Below are 18674 nucleotides of genomic sequence, written 5' to 3' on the forward strand. Positions count from 1 at the left end.
TCTCCTCTCCTCTCCTCTCCTCTCCTCTCCTCTCCTCTTCTGTTCTTTTCTTTTCTTTTCTTTTCTTTTCTTTTCTTGCCTTTTCTTTTGAGAATGTTTTTGGTAACTATTTCTAGATTAATTTCTTCACAGGCATAAATGTTAAATGGTTTTGATGCCTTTTGGAGGACATAAATACATAATCACTAAAGTCTTTTCTACAAACATGAAAATGGAGGCATAATTATGTGCTTTTGTTTTTCTAGTGACAGCACTTGTATTAAAGGTGCTGATTTGAGGGCTCTGTTTAAGCTAGTGTAGTGAAACTGGCTGTGTGAGATTATCTGCCCTGCAATCACAGCACTTGGATGGTAGCAGTGAGATGAGCAAGGTCATCCTAAATTTTACAGCCTATGTAAGTAAGGCTACTGTGTGCTATTGGAGATCCTGACCCAATAAACAAAAGCCAGGGTAATCATTACCAAAACCATAGGCTGAAATTGTAGAGCATGGAACAAAAATAGGATTCTCACAGTATTGATAAACATAATAGCACTGTTACAGTTTGCTTGATTTAACCAGTTTTAAATTAAACTTACATTTAAAGTGAGAGTAATTTCTTCATATCTTATTACAAATTTACAAAATCTGATTGGCATAAAACATGACCACAATATACCTTGTTTCAGTTACAGATTGAGTTTGGGTGCCTCTAACAAAAATTCTAATTAATGCTTTGAATATGATAGTAATTCTGGGCTGGAGAGATGGCTCAGTTAGAGAGGAGTTAGTTCCTCTTCCAGAGGATCTGGGTGTGATTTCCAGCACTTACATGACCCCCTCACAGTGGTCTGTAACTCCAGTTCCCTTCCAGTTCCAGACCTTGCTATGTAGACCAGGCTGGTTTCAGACATAGAGACAGAATTCCCTGCCTCTGCCATACTTAGAATACAAGGGATCTGACAGCTGACATCCTCTTCTGTCCTCTTTAGGCACCAGGCACCAGGAACACCGGTGGTACACACACACACACAAATACATTTAATAATAATAATAATAATAATAATAATAATACAGATGGCTCAGTGGTTAAGAGTACTGGCTACTTTTTCAGAGGACTCAGGTTCAGTTCCCAGCAACCACATGGCAGCTCACAACTGCCTATAACTCCAGTTCCAGGGGATCCAACACCCTCACACAGACACACATGCAGACAAAACACCAATACAGATAAAATAAAAATAAATAAGTATTTGTTTGGTTCAGCTAGTATCTAACCTAAAAGTCTTCATCATATCTAGTCTAAATATCTTTCTGTCATTCTGTATTGTTTCTATAAATATATTTCTTTGAAATATAAACCTAATTTTTTAAACAAATTATTATTTTATGTATTTGGGTTTTGCCTATATCTCTGTCTGTGTACCATATGAATGCAGTGCCTGGGGAGGCCAGAGGGAGCATGGGATCCCCTGGAACTGGAGGTACAGACAGCTGGGAGGTACCATGTGGATGCTTGTAGTTCAACCCCAATTCTCTGGGAGAGAAGTCAGTGCTCTTAACCACTGAGCTATCTCTAGCCAGTATTCCAAACTCCCTTATTTCTCTCTCTCTCTCTCTCTCTCTCTCTCTCTCTCTCTCAAAGATTTATTTATTTTATGTATGTGACTACACCATTGTTGCTCTCTTCAGACACACCAGAAGAGGACATCAGATCCTATTACAGATGGTTGTGAGCCACCATGTGGTTGCTGGGAATTGAACTCAGGACCTCTGGAAGATCAGTCAGTGCTCTTAACCAGCCAGCCCATTTTTCTTTCTTTAAGACAGGAATTCATTGTATAGCCCTGACTGGCCTAGACCTTGCTATGTAGACCTTGGCCCCTGACTGTAGCCTGTAAACCAGGCTACAGAATTACCTACCTCTGCCTCACTGGAAATACAAGGGACAGCTTTTATTTTGTTTTAGATTTTTTTAATTTTTTTTTATTTATTTATTTATTTATTTATTTTAAGATTTGGTTGTTTGGTTAGTTTTTTGTTTATTTTTGATTTTTTTTTTTGGTTTATTTTTTGTTGTTTTGTTTTTTTGAGACAGGATTTCTGTGTGAATCTCTGGCTGTTCTGGAAATCACTCTGTAGACCATGCTCGCCTTGAACTCAGAGATCTGCCTGCTTCTGCCTCCTAAGTACTGTGAATAAAGGTGTACGCCACCACTGCCCAGCTAAAGATTTTGTTTTAATTTTATTTGTTATTTTAAATTATGTATATATACAGGTGCCATCTGAGCCAGAAAACGGCCCTGGCTTCCTTGGAACTGAACTTCTAGGTGATTGTGAACTTTCTGACGTAGGTACGGAGAATCACACCCAGGTCCTCGGCCAGGGGACCCCATGAGTGCCAGCTTTCACCCCATGCTTGACAGATGTAACCTCTTAAGAGAAGAAACTAGTTAAGAATTCCTTTACTGCCAGGTAGTGGTGGCACATGCCTTTAATCCCAGCACTTTGGAGGCAGAGGCAGGCGGATTTCTGAGTTTGAGGCCAACCTGGTCTACACAGTGAGTTCCAGGACAGCCAGGGCTATACAGAGAAACCCTGTTTCAAAAAACAACAACAACAAAAACTTCCTTTACTGTTAGACATAATAGCAAAGGTACTTAATAAAATGCTTTAATGATACATAAAAAGTCATTTCTAGAGTTGTAAAGTATTTTTTTAATGTTTTGTTTGGGTGTGTGCATGATAAGGGACAGGTATATGCTCTTACACACTTGAAGGTCAGAGAACAACCTTGTGGATTCAGTCTCTCCCTTCGTCTTTGTGGGTTCTAGACATTGAGTTGCCAGGCCTGCCTGCCACTCATTTACCTGCTCCCCATCTTCAGTATTTTTACTGCTTTTTAAAAATGATTATCATTTTTTATGCAAGAATGAAAGTAAAAACAATAGTAAAACTACATTATTGTTTTTACTCCAAAAAAAGCTCATACCTCGGGAAGGAAGTGGCAGGTGTGCTACATAAATTAGAGAAACACTGCTAAGATTTGAAGGCTTGTTTTGTTTCTTAAGTATTTGAGGTTAATGGGGCTATTTTTAGTAATTGCAAAGAAGACACTAAAATAGGGTTTGGGGACTGGCTAGTTGGCTTAATAGATAAGGTGCCTGCGGGCCTGAGCTTGGCCCCTGACTGGGGCCCTTGGAGAGAACTGCTTCCTGCAAGTTGTCCTCCGAACTTCACACACTCAACCTTGGCATTCATCACACACACACACACACACACACACACACACACACACACACACACACACACACACACACAGAAAATGAGAATGAAATAGGACACGGCCAGGTCTAGGGCACTGTCTTTCATATCTGGGAGTTTGTGTGCTTATCTTGTGCTTACTACTTTTGTTCTTTCCTTTTGCTAATTATACTTAAACGGTTTCTTTTTGTAAATATTTTTTATCAGGACATGGTTATTCAAGCTCTTCAGAAAACCAATAACAGAAGCATAGAAGCCGCTGTTGAATTCATTAGTAAAATGAGTTACCAAGACCCTCGTCGAGAGCAGATGTCTGCAGCAGCTGCCAGGCCTATTAATGCCACCATGAAACCAGGTGATTTATCGTCTTTTTCTCTTCTCTTCAAAACGCCTGCATCTGTCAAATCCATCAAGACACAAAGGACACTTTCCTCAGCTATTTTCGTCTTGAGTCTACTTCTTTGTCCTGGCCCAAAGTCAGATTCTTGCCAAATTTCTAGAAGTAGCCTCAACAGCTCTCCATTCTGTCTGTCTGTCTACCTATGTATGAGACTGGGTCTCACCTGGAACTTACTATTTAGACTAGGCTGGCCTCAACCTTTTAGAGATTCACATATCGGAGCCTTTGGGTGCTGGGATTAAAGACAAACACCATCATGGCCTGCTCTCTCTCATTTTATGTTCACATTGCTTTGAGCACTGGTGAGCATTTGTTCAATGACTTTGTTGTGTGTGTGTGTGTGTGTGTGTGTGTGTGTGTACATGTATTTGTAGTAATGTGTAGTTGCACATGTGTTTGGAGGCCAGAGATGACTGTCAGGTGTCTTCCTAAATTACTCTCCACACTATATTTTTGTGACAGTGTCTCTTACTGAACTTTGAGTTCAGGAATTTCACTTGACTGACTGGGCAGCAATCCCCATGGATCGATCGATCTTTCTCTCTCTCTCTCTTTAAGATTTATTATATTTATTTGAGTACACTGTAGCTGTCTTCAGACACACCAGAAGAGGGCATCAGATTCCAATACAGATGGTTGTGAGCCACCATGTGGTTGCTGGGAATTGAACTCAGGATCTCTGGAAGAGCAGTCGGTGCTCTTAACCACTGAGCCATCTCTCCAGCCCTCATGGATCTTTCTTTTATTTCCATCTCCGCAGTGCTTAGTTTATAGGTTCCTGCGTCTCACGCTGCTTTTACATGGGTGCTGTTACAAGCACTGCCAACTAAACCACCTCCTCATCCCTTTTTAGTGGGGTTTGTAGTTTGTTTTTTTGGTGTTAAAAATTGAATTTGAGGCCTTGCACATACTAATAGGTATATGTTTAACTGTTTTCAATCATGTTTCTCTGAGTGAGGAGGGAGGAATTATTTTGAGAGGGAATATTTTTTTTCCTTGTCTTAATCAAGAAGATCAAGCTGGATATGGTAGGTCACATTTATAACTCATGAGCTGGAGGCTAGCCTAGGCTATATAGGAAACATATCTTAAAAACAAAAAGTTAAAGATAGAATTGGATACTGTGCGTGTGTGTGTGTGTGTGTATACTATGGAGTATGTAGGTTGTTTTGATTTTGCTTTCTTGTTTGTTTATTTTGAGACAGAACCTTGCTATGTAGTTCAAGCTGGACCAGAATTCACAATAGTACAGGTTGCCTTGAATTGACAGTAGTGTCTAGCTTCCCAAATGCTGGGATTATAGGCATGAAACCATTACCCTGGTTTTAGATGTCCTCTTGTAGAACACAGGTGATGCTGCATGGAGCCTACCCCATGCAATATCATTTCACCTTACTAACAATGTGTGTTATTCATGTCAGGGACAGAGCGCAGCATTAGGACTTCAGCATAGTGAGTGGTTTTGGAGCAGGTACAGTTTGGTAGATAACACTTAAATCATTCATTGCTATCCATTTGTAGGACCATAATTATAGCCGGAACTGACTGAGGAACAACAGTGTGCACAACTCTTCTGAGATGTTTTTCTTAGTACAGACTGAAGACATTGAAGAGAACAGTGCAAATCAAACTGTCAGGGGGGGGGGGGGGGGGCTGGGGGTAGGGGGGGGGGGGGGGGGGGGGGGGGAGGGAGAGAGGGGGGGGGGGGAGAGCTCGGGTTTCTTCAATTTCTAGTTAATCGTGAATTATGGAGACAGACACAGGGTCTCACTCTGGCTGGCCTGGAACTCTGTGTAAACTAGCTTGGCCTTGAATTTGAGATCCACCTACCTCTGCTTCTCACACACTTGGGTTAAAGGCATGCACTACCACAGTCAGCTTCATAATTGTATAAAGCTGAGATGAAGGCAGTGGGTATTGATCCATCTAATGTTGCAGTTACATAATGATACCATAGGAGGGTAGATCAAATGCCAATGTTGTAGGTAAATGACAGAAGCTGAGCGTGGGCTCGTGTCTGTAATCCGAGTACTCGAGGCAGGAGCAGGATTGCTGCAAGTCAGAGCTAACTCAGCCATCTTGTAGGACCCTGTCTCAAAACGCAAAACAAAAAAATGGCAGTCCCTGGGTTCAGGCCTTAGTATTTGAAAGGAGGCTTATCATGTGTGAAAGTCTAAATGTTTCCCCATAGGTAGGAAATACTTCCAAAGAGCTAGCTTTTTAAAAGGAATCGAAAGCAAAAGCAACCCCAATTTAGGGCCCACATTTTTGTTTTATTTTGTTTTGTTTTGAAAAAAACAACATCAAAAGAACTAAATTTCTCCCTTAAAATTTTGTTGTTATTGTTTTGAGACAAGGTCTCCAAGCTTAGGGGTTGAGAATGTGTACTTTAGAGTGAGAAATGTGGAGAATAAAAAAAAAGTGTATTAGCTAGGGTTTAGGGCTGTGAAGAGACACCATGATCACACTAACTCTTGTAAAGGACAACATTGCATTGGGGCTGGCTTACAGGTTCAGAGGTTCAGTCTCTTATCATCTTGGTGGGAAGCATGTGGCACACAGGCTGACATGCTGGAGAAGGAGCCAAGAGTTCTACATCTGGATCAGCAGGCAACAGGAAGACAAGTGAAGGCATGGCTAGATCTTCTGAAACCTCAAGGCACACCCCCAGTGACGTACTTCCTCCGAGTAGGCCACAGGTCCTAATCCTTTCAAATAATGCCACTTCCAATGATCCTATGGGGCTCATTCATTTTTTTCATTCAAACCAACCACACCAAGATTAAAATAAAAACAAAAGCAAAAACCAAAAGGGAATGTGCTTTTGAAGAGGACCTAAGTTTCAGTCCTAGCTCCCCTGTCCGGTGGCTTATAACTCCCGTTCTAGATTTGATGTGTCTGACCTGGAAGGGCACCTGCACTCAAGGGCACAGACATATACACATAATTCCAAGTAGTGGAGGTGCACACCTTTAATCCCAGCACGTGGGAGGCAGACAGATCTCTGAGTTCAAGGGCAGCGTGGTCTACAGAGAGTTCCAGGACAGCTGGGGCTACACAGAGAAACCCTAAAATAACAATAACATAATAGCTAGGCCTCTGTACCTTGGCCAGCCTCGAACTTGGTGTGTGATTGTAAGTTCCAGATCATCCTGGATGTCTCAGAGCATTCCTCCCTGTCTCTCCTCACCACCAACAAAAAGCAAAGCAAGGCCTGGAAAGACAGCTCACTGGGTAAAGGCACTTGCCACAAAGCCTGAGGAACTGAGTTTGACCCCTGTGACCTACATAGCGGAAGGAGAGAACCAGCTCCCTCAGGCTACTTTCTGACCTGTATACATGCGCACTGTGGCACATGTGCGTCTGCACACATAACTCAAAATTACGATATCATAAACATAGTTTTAAATAAAACCACTTGCTGAAATTTTATTTCATATCCTTTGAGGACAAGTGCTAAATCAAGCTAACTACCATATGAACTGTCTCACCTGTTGGGGGAGGGTTTGATGGAAATACTTAAAATCTGCTCGCTTAGATCTGTGCAGGATTGGTATATCGGTGTTTTCCCAGAACAGGATAGTCTATAGCAGGAGGATCCAGACTTTGAAACCAGCCTGGGCTATATGACAAATACGTATCTAGTGCTCATGAAGCTCAAACGTGGGGGTCGGATCCCCAGGAAGTGAAGTTACCATTTTGAGCTGTCATGTGGGTGGTGGGAACTGGACATAGGTCCTCTGTAAGAGCAGCACGCACTCTTAACCCTGAGCCATTTCTCCAGCCCAAGAATACACTGTTTATTAACTATAGCCATCATGTTGTAACAGTGATCTCTTGACTTAACCCTTTGCTACAGCTTTTAATTCTGAGATACATTATTTTAAAAGGAGAGGTTAAAAACATGACTATTCTCTCTTTTGTAATCATAGGAAATGTGCAACATTCAATTAACCGAAAACAAAGCTGGAAAGGTTCTAAAGAGTCTTTAGTTCCTCAGAGACACGGTCCATCTCTTGGAGAAAACGTGGTTTATCGTTCTGAAAGCCCCAACTCCCAGGCGGATGTAGGAAGACCTCTGTCTGGATCCGGCATTACAGCGTTTGCTCAAGCTCACCCAAGCAATGGACAGAGAGTGAACCCCCCACCACCACCTCAAGTTAGGAGCGTTACTCCTCCACCACCTCCGAGAGGCCAGACCCCACCTCCACGAGGCACCACTCCACCTCCCCCCTCATGGGAACCAAACTCTCAGACAAAGCGCTACTCTGGGAACATGGAATACGCAATCTCGCGAATCTCCCCTGTTCCAGCTGGGGCGTGGCAGGAGGCCTACCCTCCACCACCTCTTAACACTTCTCCCATGAATCCCCCTAACCAGGGTCCGAGGGCCATTAATTCTGTTCCAGTTGGTAGACAACCCATCATCATGCAAAGTACTAGCAAATTTAACTTTACACCAGGGCGACCTGGAGTTCAGAATGGTGCTGGTCAGTCTGATTTTATCGTGCACCAAAATGTTGTCCCCACTGGTTCTGTGAATCGTCAACCACCACCTCCATATCCTCTGACCCCAGCTAATGGACAAAGCCCCTCTGCTTTACAAACAGGGGCTTCTGCTGCTCCACCATCATTCGCCAATGGAAATGTTCCTCAGTCGATGATGGTGCCGAACAGGAACAGTCATAACATGGAGCTTTACAATATTAATGTCCCTGGACTGCAAACAACTTGGCCCCAGTCATCTTCTGCTCCTGTGCAGTCATCCCCAAGCGGTGGGCATGAAATTCCTACATGGCAACCTAACATACCAGTGAGGTCAAATTCTTTTAATAACCCATTAGGAAGTAGAGCAAGTCACTCTGCTAATTCTCAGCCTTCTGCCACTACAGTCACTGCGATCACACCAGCTCCTATTCAACAGCCCGTGAAAAGCATGCGCGTCCTGAAACCAGAGCTGCAGACTGCTTTAGCCCCGACCCATCCTTCTTGGATGCCACAGCCGGTTCAGACTGTTCAGCCTAACCCTTTTTCTGAGGGTACAGCTTCAAATGTGCCTGTCATCCCACCTGTTGCTGAAGCTCCAAGCTATCAAGGTCCACCACCGCCTTATCCAAAACATCTGCTACACCAAAACCCATCTGCTCTTCCATATGAGTCAGTGAGTAAGCCCTGCAAAGATGAACAGCCTAGCTTACCCAAGGAAGATGATAGTGAAAAGAGTGTGGACAGTGTTGACTCTGCGGATAAAGAAAAGAAGCAGATTACAACTTCCCCGATCACTGTTCGGAAAAACAAGAAAGATGAAGAACGGAGAGAGTCTCGGATTCAGAGTTACTCCCCACAGGCCTTTAAATTCTTCATGGAGCAGCACGTGGAGAATGTCCTCAAGTCTCATCAGCAGCGGCTGCATCGGAAGAAGCAGCTAGAAAATGAAATGATGCGGGTAAAACCTTAAACTTTCTCATGCTTGATCATCTCTTTCCTTGGTATTTTAAAATAGTAGGCTGCAGTATTCTTGTAGGAAAATGTAGTATGTTGTCAATAATTTGAGTAAACTTTGTGAGAATTTTTGATCATAGCATTTTCAGTTATTCAGCATTTCCTGTAATAAAGTTCTTTTTTTTTTTTTTTTTTTTTTGGTTTTTCGAGACAGGTTTCTCTGTATAGCCCTGGCTGTCCTGGAACTCACTTTGTAGACCAGGCTGGCCTCGAACTCAGAAATCCGCCTGCCTCTGCCTCTGCCTCCCAAGTGCTGGGATTAAAGACGTGCGCCAGTAATAAAGTTCTTATGTGACTTTAAATTATATACTTTATATAAAGTATGTGAAATATGGAAGTTGAAACAACGGTTAATTTATACCCCCCCACAAGACAGAGTACTGTGTACCCCTGGCTGTCCTGGAACTCTGTAGATCAGACTGGCCTTGAATTCACATAGATCTTCCTGCCTCTGCCTCCCAAATGCTGGGATTAAAGGCATGTGCCACCAGTGTCCAACAGTTTCTAGGTTTGACACATTATTTTACAACATACAAAAATCAGCTAGAAATATCTGAGTTACCTTTTGATACTTATAAAAAACATTGTTCTTTGGTTGAGAATTTGTGTTTATTCTTTACATACACATTATTAGAAAGGGTTAAAATCACCAGGCATGGTGGTTCTCACTTTAATCAAAGCATGCATACCCACACACACCACTCGAACACACAAAGAAAAAAAGTAACAGCAGAAATAAAAAGATGTGTCAATCATGGCTTTACTGTTACTTTTCTCTGCTAATTGTATCTCAGGAAAATGTGCTCGGGAGGAGAGCAGAGTACAGAGCTCACCCACCCTTCAGGGGCTTTGCTTGCTCCTGGGTAGCTGTCCTTGGTAGGTAGGTGGTGGCGCTGTCACCATCATGGTTGTGTCCTATGCTCAGAATGCAAAGCTTTGACCCCTCCCTCCTTTGACATCTGCCGCTCGAAATGTATGAAGAATAGGCTTCTTATCAAAGCTCACGTCATAGTTCAGTACATGATTTTCTAATAGAAATCATTGTGTTAAATACCCCGACCTCTCTTATTCATATTGTTGTTAGAATTTCTTACTTAAGTCTGTCTATTTTCTTAGTTTATTTCTCCTTTTTCCCCTTCACTTTCACTAATAGCTGACTTAAACTTTCATGATGTTGGAAGCTTTGCTGACTTCTGTAGCCTCCATTACTGTGTAGGCAAGTAAGATTTTAAGAGAAAGAGTTCTGTACTAAGTTTGGCATGCTACCACTCTGAAAAGACTTTGCATGCAAATGCACATCCTAACAGAAGCATGGGGTTGCTGTGTTGAGAACAGTCTTGCATTTCTAAAATTAGACTCTACTTTCCCAAGTCTTGTCCTTTTCTCCTTTAGTAAATTCTCCATTAGCTAAAGAACCCCCTCCAGGCCTTCTAAGTCCAGGGGTTCTGGCACTGCTGACAATTGACCTTTGTGTTCACCTGTTTTCATAACGCCCTTGTTCACAGTAACTTTAAAAACAATTTCAGAACATCTAAAAGGTAAGCACGTTGTCCCTTTTGTATTTTGTTTGAGGTGGACTAGGAGTCTCAGAAGATTACCATGACTTTTATATATATTTTTTAGCCTCGGAGAACATGAAGGAGTTAATTCTGTCCACCATGTGGGTCCTAGGGATCCACTGGGAACAGGCTTGGCCTCAGTGCCTTTACCAGCTGAGCCCGCCCGCCCTCCCTCCCTCCCTCCCTTCCTTCCTTCCTTGCTTCTCCTCTCCCTCTCCCTCTCTCCTTGTCTCTCTCTCTGTTTTAAAGAATGATTGAACCTAGAGTGAAAGAATTTCTTTCTGTGAAAGATAAAGTCAAGGGGAAACTTTTGAAGCCTAGCCATTAAACAAAAAGGATTTAGTGAAGGCGTCTAACCCTGTAGTCTGGGGATATGCATGGAGAGAGCTGAGAATGCGTGTTCACAGACACTTGTTTTATTGTGCGTTGGAAGCTATCCTTGAGTGCTTTAGAGAGGAATGGAAGCCTGACTCTGGATATCCGCTTCTTGCTCCCTACAGCTGAGTTTGCATATATACTCACTTTGTGTATTGTTTAATGTCTCTTAAGCTTGACTTTGATCATTAATTTTTCTCTGAAATACATTCTAGAGTTCTAACATGCTTTATTAAAAATTATTGTGCATTTAACTTTCAAAAATATGCCTGAATTGTTTCTTAAGCTATGTCTTACTACTTAGTACAATTCCTCATTTAACCTCTAGTTTATTTACCTAGGTTGGATTATCTCAAGATGCCCAGGATCAAATGAGAAAGATGCTTTGCCAGAAAGAGTCTAACTATATTCGCCTTAAAAGGGCTAAAATGGACAAGTCTATGTTTGTAAAGATAAAGACATTAGGAATAGGAGCGTTTGGTGAAGTCTGTCTAGCAAGAAAAGTCGATACTAAAGCTTTGTATGCAACAAAAACTCTGCGAAAGAAAGACGTCCTGCTCCGAAATCAGGTGGCTCATGTGAAAGCTGAGAGGGATATCCTAGCAGAAGCCGACAATGAGTGGGTGGTCCGCCTGTACTACTCTTTCCAGGACAAGGACAACTTGTACTTTGTGATGGACTACATTCCTGGGGGGGATATGATGAGCCTATTAATTAGAATGGGCATCTTTCCTGAAAATCTGGCACGATTCTACATAGCAGAACTTACCTGTGCAGTTGAAAGTGTTCATAAAATGGGTTTTATTCATAGAGATATTAAGCCTGATAACATTTTGATTGACCGTGATGGCCATATTAAATTGACTGACTTTGGCTTGTGCACTGGCTTCAGATGGACACATGACTCCAAGTACTACCAGAGTGGTAAGTGAGTTTGTAAATTCCATTTAATATAGTTCGTTTATGCAGTACAATTTACAGTGGCTTCAACACTGGATGAGACCAGTAGACATAGGCCGGTTCTTACTCTCTCAGTAAATTTAGATGAATCCCTTAGGCGTGTACATTTATAAAGTTAAAGAGTTCATAAAGTTTATTTCTAAATATTATTAAAAGTTTTTAAGTAACTACTACAAAATTTTGTCACTTTTGAAATGTGTGTTTTAAAAGTAATTTTAAATGAAGTCTCTCTGTCCACCAAACTAACTAGTAGATGGTAAACACCCTTAATAACTCTTTTCCCTTCTCTCCTCCAGAGACGTCCTTTATTTAGAACTTTGTAATCCATTCTTTACTTCCCTTGATTTGTTGCTGCTGTTGTTTCCCAGGCCCTGCCTGCTAGAGAAGTCCTCTACCCCTGAGCTGCAGCCTCACCTTTTGTAGGTTTTATTTTGAAGCAATATCTTAATAGGTTGCCCAGACTATTGTTGAACTTATGCTTGGTCTAAGCCCTAACTCGGGTCCCTGCAGCCTCAGGTTCATTCAGTGTAATGGCCATTCTGTGTGACTAGGTCTGTGCATATTTTATAGCATTACATGTTGCATTTGTCAACAGTTTATTACTTCATTTTTTTCTATTCTTGAAACTATTTATGATCATTCTGTATGTATTTTTGTGTTTCTTTTTGTTGTTGTTGTTTACTTGTTTAGTTTTTGAGGTTTCTCTGTGACAGTGTATATATTTGTTTTCACTGCTATTTAGAGCATACAGCCTGTTTAACTGTCACATAAGCTGTTTAACCCAACACATACACAAGATTCTATTTAGTCATATGACACTGAAGTAGAATGAGGACATTAGACTTAGGTGAAGCCGGGCGTGGTGGCGCACGCCTTTAATCCCAGCACTCCGGAGGCAGAGGCAGGCGGGTTTCTGAGTTCGAAGCCAGCCTGGTCTACAGAGTGAATTCCAGGACAGCCAGGGCTACACAGAGAAACCCTGTCTCAAAACACACACACACACACACACACACACACAAAGACTTAGGTGAAGTAACTCCTGGTCTACAGAGTGAATTCCAGGACAGCCAGGGCTACACAGAGAAACCCTGTCTCAAAACACACACACACACACACACACACACACACACACACACACAGAGACTTAGGTGAAGTAATTCGTCCAAGGTCAGACAGAAGTTAAGTGTAAGGGCTAAGGCTTTGAACCCAGGTTTGTCTGATTACAGGGCCTATGTTATCTCCACCACACTGCCTCGCCAAGAGCTCTTCAAACACTAATGGAAGTGTAAGTTGATGTAACGCTTGTTGAATACTTACTGTATCCTAGGTGCTTTCCATAATTCTAATTTAGTGCTGATAGCATCCTCTAAGGTACGTGTTGTTAGCCTTCTGTGCTTCTGTGAACCCAGGCAGATTAACCTCTTTCTTTTTCATGTATTTCATTGAGAGAAAGGGTTTCACTATGCAGCACGGGCTAGTCTTGAACTCACTATTAAACTTAGTTATCCTGCCTCAGTGTTCCAAGGTCAGGGATTATAGGCACGTTCTTCCATAGCCAGCACATTGAATGGAATCATTAACTATCTTCAACATTTAACTTCATTGCCTCTGATTCTTCTCAAATGTAGAAATCCTAGGCTCTGTTCTAGACTTTAGATTTAAGAATGTTCTCTGGAAAATGAGAATTATATTTTAATGAAATTTCCCAGGAAATTATTACGACTAGGTTAATTTCAGATGCTACAAGTAGTTTTAAATATTAATGATTTTTGTGTCTCTAGAAATGGTCTTTTCCTGTTTCCACGTGGATCTTACGCAGCTGTTAAAACTTAAAGAACTACCACAGCTATCTGCTCAACTCCATCCTCCTGTTCTAGAACAGTGGAGCACTGGTACTGCCCAGGTGCCTGAGGCTCTCTCCAGCCTTTCTGTCCTCAGCCAAGCTCCCTGTAGTACCTAATTGGCCTGCTGTTCTCCCTGAGGTCTGCTTTCCACGGCACAGCAGCAGTGTTCTCCTGCTGCAGCCTCCACACTGTGGGGTCTTTTTTCCTCGGTCATGTATCAGATCTTACAGTTCTCTTGCTTCAGACTCTCCTGTCTCTTTTCTGTGTAAATGTGTGTTGCCCTTGCATCTCTCCCATATTGAATGTACTGACCTGCCTTCTGTTGCTGTTTCTCTGTGGGAAGCCTTGTCCTCATTTTCATGGGACTGAGTTCTTGCCTTTTTTTTACATCCTATCAAATGTTACTTTCTCCTCCATCTCCATTGCCATCCAGTCTAATGTGACTGTCAAGTCACATTTGTGAAGGATACTCTGTGGTTTTTCTGTGTTCTCCAGGCTGGTCTTGAACACCTGGGTTCAAGTAATCTTCCTGCCTCTGCTTTCTGTATAGCTGTGACGGCAGGGTGTTCATGTGTAGTACTGGGGGCTGGAACCCAGGGCATCGTCCATGCTAAACACACGGGCTTGTGTATATACAGTTCATGTGTTTCCACGGGCATGTGTGGAGGCAGAGGTCTATGTCAAGTGCCTTCCTTGATGGTTATCTTAATTCTTACAGTTATGTTTATATATTTATGTGTCTGTGGGCACAGTGTGTGTATGCCATAATGTTTGGAGATCAGAAGACAACTTGTGGTAGTTGGTTCTTCCCATCAACCATGGAGGTTCCAGAGATCCAGTTCAGGTCATCAGGTTTGGTGACAAGCCCCTTGACCAGCTGAGACATGTTGACAGACCTTTTTTTTTTTTCTTCCCACCCTATTTTTGAGACAAGGTACTGTACCTGGAACTAATGAATTTTGATAGGGCTAGCTGGTCAGGGAGTTCCAGGGGTCCACCCTGTCTCTGCCTTCCCTGGGGTGGGCTTATGGCACTAGTTTTTACACAGGTGTTAGGAATCCTTAGGTGTCTGCAGCTGTCACTTTACTGACTGAGACTTTTCTTTTAATTTTTTTTTTAATTTCCCATTTAAGCAACAACCATCACCACCACAACAAAACAAAGCAAAAACAAAAACAACCCCAAACCCACCGACCTTTATTTTGTGTGTGTGTGTGTGTGTGTGTGTGCGCGTGTGGACATCAGAGGACAGTTGCCACAGTTGCTTCTTCACCTGAGGATTAAACTCGGTCCTGAGGGACTGGCTGTCTTGCTGGTCCTCTTGGGTTGTTTGTTTGTTTGTTTGTTTGTTTCAAGACAGGGTTTCTCTGTATAGCTCTGGCTGTCCTGGAACTTACTCTGTAGACCAGGCTGGCCTCGAACTCAGAAATCCGCCTACCTCTGCCTCCCAAGTGCTGGGAGTAAAGGCGTGCGCCCAGTTGTCCTCTTGTTTTTGAGACAAGTTCTCTCTCTCTAAAGCTCTGATTTCCTGGAACTCAATATGTAGATGAGGCTGGCCTTGAAGTCACAGATGCCTCCCAAGTGCTGGGATTAAAGTCAGGCTACATAGCAAGGTTGAGGCCAGTCTGGGTTATAATGAGACACAGTCTCAAAAATAAAATAAAATAAAATAAAAAGTTAGAGCTCAAGACATGGCTCAGCAGCTGAGAGTGCACACTCCTCTTGCTGGGGACCTGAGTTTAGTTCCCAGCACCCATGTAGTTAGAGCACACCTGCCTGTATCTCCAGTTCCAAGCAGACCTGACCCTGCTACTTCTCAGGGCACCGTAAACACTCATGTGCATATACCCGTATGTATACACATAATGAAGGCATCTTCAAAAAGAAAAAGAAATGAATAGGAGCCAGCAAAACTGTGCTAGGATTACAGGTGCATTCCACCACGCCCCATCATTGCAGTTCTGGGCATGGAAGCCTGGCAAGGCAAGCACCGAGCAAGCTGAGACCCACCCCCACCCTCATCCTCAACTGTCTCTTACTTGTATGTTGGATTGTTGTGCTTCTCCCTGCCAGAATGTGAGCTGAGGGAAGAATCTGTCTGTTTATTGTCACTTGCTGAATGAGTAAAATTGAGGAAATGTGTTTTAAAATTCCCCTGGGGGAAAAGTAGTAAAGTTAGTCTGAATGAGATACTTTTAGCCACTACTCATGACTTACATTGTTATCATTTAACATTGAATACATTAGTGAGTCCTCAGTTTCTCTTAGTTCAGAACTTTTCCTGTTGATACCTCAGCAGTCTCCCATTAGTAATATTACCACTGCCAGTGATTTGATGTCCTTCATGCACTTATCCATCCCAGGGAAATATTACTGACCCTGCATCATGACCAGAGCTTATCAGGCTTGAGGTGACTTTGGTCCTTTAGCTTTCGCTTCAGTTTCTCCTTTTTCTTGCACAGGGGATCACCCACGGCAAGATAGCATGGATTTCAGTAACGAATGGGGAGATCCTTCCAATTGTCGGTGTGGGGACAGACTGAAGCCACTGGAGCGGAGAGCTGCTCGCCAGCACCAGCGATGTCTAGCCCATTCTCTGGTTGGGACTCCCAATTATATTGCACCTGAAGTGCTACTGCGAACAGGTAAAGCACTTATTTTTTTCACCAGTATTTCCGTGGTATTTTAAAGCAACCAACCTTACTTTAGAATATACCCTATTTCTTTCAGTTTTAAGATAAAAGTGCTTATTTTACATTATAAATTGTTAACATAATGCTAATTATCTGTATTCTGAGCATTTTAAATGTATTCTTGTGAATAACTGTATAATTTTGGTACCTTTAGGATATACACAGCTGTGTGACTGGTGGAGTGTTGGTGTTATTCTTTTTGAAATGTTGGTGGGACAACCTCCTTTCTTGGCACAAACCCCATTGGAAACACAAATGAAGGTAAGGTGTAGGACCTGCGTGAAAGGTCATCAGCCCTTCTACGGTAAATCTTTAAGTGTGCTTGCATACTCATGTATCTTCCTGAAGCACCTGAGACAGAAGTATTTCATTCACATTCTTTCAGATATTGTTTTGTTCAGAGACAGGCTCTCAAGTGTGTTGCTCTGAGTGACCTGGAATTTACCATATAGACCAGTTGGCTTCAAACTTGTAGAACTCTGCCTCTGCCTCCAGATTTTTAAATGTTTACATATACGCACTGAGATTTTAAACATGAGTTCAAGTCCCAGCAACCACATGATGACTCACAACCATCTCTCCAGGTACAGTGCACTCATAGACATAAAATAAATAAATGTTTTTTAAAACATCAAACAGATGGCTGGGCAGCAGTGGCATAGGCACTCAGGAGGCAGAGGCAAGCGAATCTCTGAGTTAGCGGACAGCCAGGTCTACAGAGCTAATCCCAGACAGCCAGGGCTACACAGAGAAACCCTGTCTCAAAACACAAAACAACAAATATCAAAACAAAACCAACAACCTTACTGTGGATCTTCTCACGAGGAGAGGATAGAAGAGTGTATGTTTTCAGCAGTGATTATTATTGAAGGTAAAGTACCTGGCAGATTATTTAGAAAACCAAGTAGTCCAGGAAGACAATTGGTACAAAACTTGGGAAATTGTTGTGTTTTATCTCTTCCTAATTTTTAAAACTCTTCTCTAAAGGTTATCAACTGGCAAACTTCTCTTCACATCCCTCCTCAAGCTAAACTGAGTCCTGAAGCCTCTGACCTCATTATCAAACTTTGCCGAGGACCAGAAGACCGCCTCGGCAAGAACGGTGCTGATGAGATAAAGGCTCATCCATTTTTTAAGACCATCGATTTCTCTAGTGATCTGAGACAGCAGTCTGCTTCATACATCCCTAAAATCACACATCCAACAGATACATCCAATTTCGACCCTGTTGATCCTGATAAGTTGTGGAGCGATGGTAGTGAGGAGGAAAATATCAGTGACACTCTGAACGGATGGTATAAAAACGGGAAGCACCCCGAGCACGCTTTCTATGAGTTCACCTTTCGGAGGTTTTTTGATGACAATGGCTACCCATATAATTATCCAAAGCCTATTGAGTATGAATACATTCATTCACAGGGCTCAGAGCAACAGTCTGATGAAGACGATCAACACAGCAGCTCGGATGGAAACAACCGAGATCTAGTGTATGTTTAATAACTAGGAGATCACTGCCAGAGCTTGCAAGAGGCCTGCAGTGCAGGGGTTGAAGTTTTGAGAAGAGTGTGCGAATGTGACAGAGTTTGTGTGCTCTGTGTACAATGTTTTATTTTCCTAAGTTATGGGAAATTGTTTTAAATGTTAATTTATTCCACCCTTTTAATTCAGTAATTTAGAAAAAATTGTTATAAGGAAAGTAAATTATGAACTGAGTATTATAGTCAATTCTTGGTACTTAAAGTACTTAAAAAATAGTGCTCTGTTTAAAAAGAGAAGCCCGGTATCTTTTGTATATATGATAAATAATTTTAAAATTCAAGAATTTTTGAAGATTTTTGAAAGACAGTTTTATCTTGCTTTAACCAAATATGAAATCTATCCATATTTCCCTTGTAACTTTGAGTTTAGTTCCCAATACCCTAAAGAAATCAAGCCGCTGTTTTAGAAGGTAAGGTGTTCCTAGAGTAATTTTAATCTTGAAGTCATATCCTGGAATCACAAATACAGAGCAAAAACAATATGTTCACTAGAAATAATGCAGCTTACCCCTTCCCTCCCCACAAGTCTTTAACCTAGCATTTTTCTTTCAAATACCGGC

At 42.0% G+C, this 18674-nt stretch overlaps 1 protein-coding gene across 2 annotated transcripts in view; it reads left to right on the forward strand.

Annotated features, from left to right (window-relative positions):
* The window catches only part of Lats1 (large tumor suppressor kinase 1), a 32685-nt gene extending 14294 nt beyond the window's left edge, over positions 1-18391 (forward strand). Inside the window, exons 1-7 of one of the 2 annotated variants that reach the window (XM_029482902.1) lie at positions 2293-2333; positions 3451-3598; positions 7576-9089; positions 11421-12003; positions 16346-16528; positions 16731-16837; positions 17564-18391. In XM_029482902.1, the coding sequence (XP_029338762.1) occupies positions 3454-3598; positions 7576-9089; positions 11421-12003; positions 16346-16528; positions 16731-16837; positions 17564-18073 (3042 nt within the window). In that variant the 5' untranslated portion in view covers positions 2293-2333; positions 3451-3453 and the 3' untranslated portion in view covers positions 18074-18391. Of the gene's footprint in view, positions 1-2292; positions 2334-3450; positions 3599-7575; positions 9090-11420; positions 12004-16345; positions 16529-16730; positions 16838-17563 lie in introns of those variants that run through there. The other variant, XM_021175019.2, reaches the window with a different exon arrangement.
* Positions 18392-18674: the final 283 nt, after the last annotated feature.

This window comes from Mus caroli, chromosome 10 (genome assembly GCF_900094665.2).
Source record: "Mus caroli chromosome 10, CAROLI_EIJ_v1.1, whole genome shotgun sequence".
NCBI lineage: Eukaryota > Metazoa > Chordata > Mammalia > Rodentia > Muridae > Mus > Mus caroli.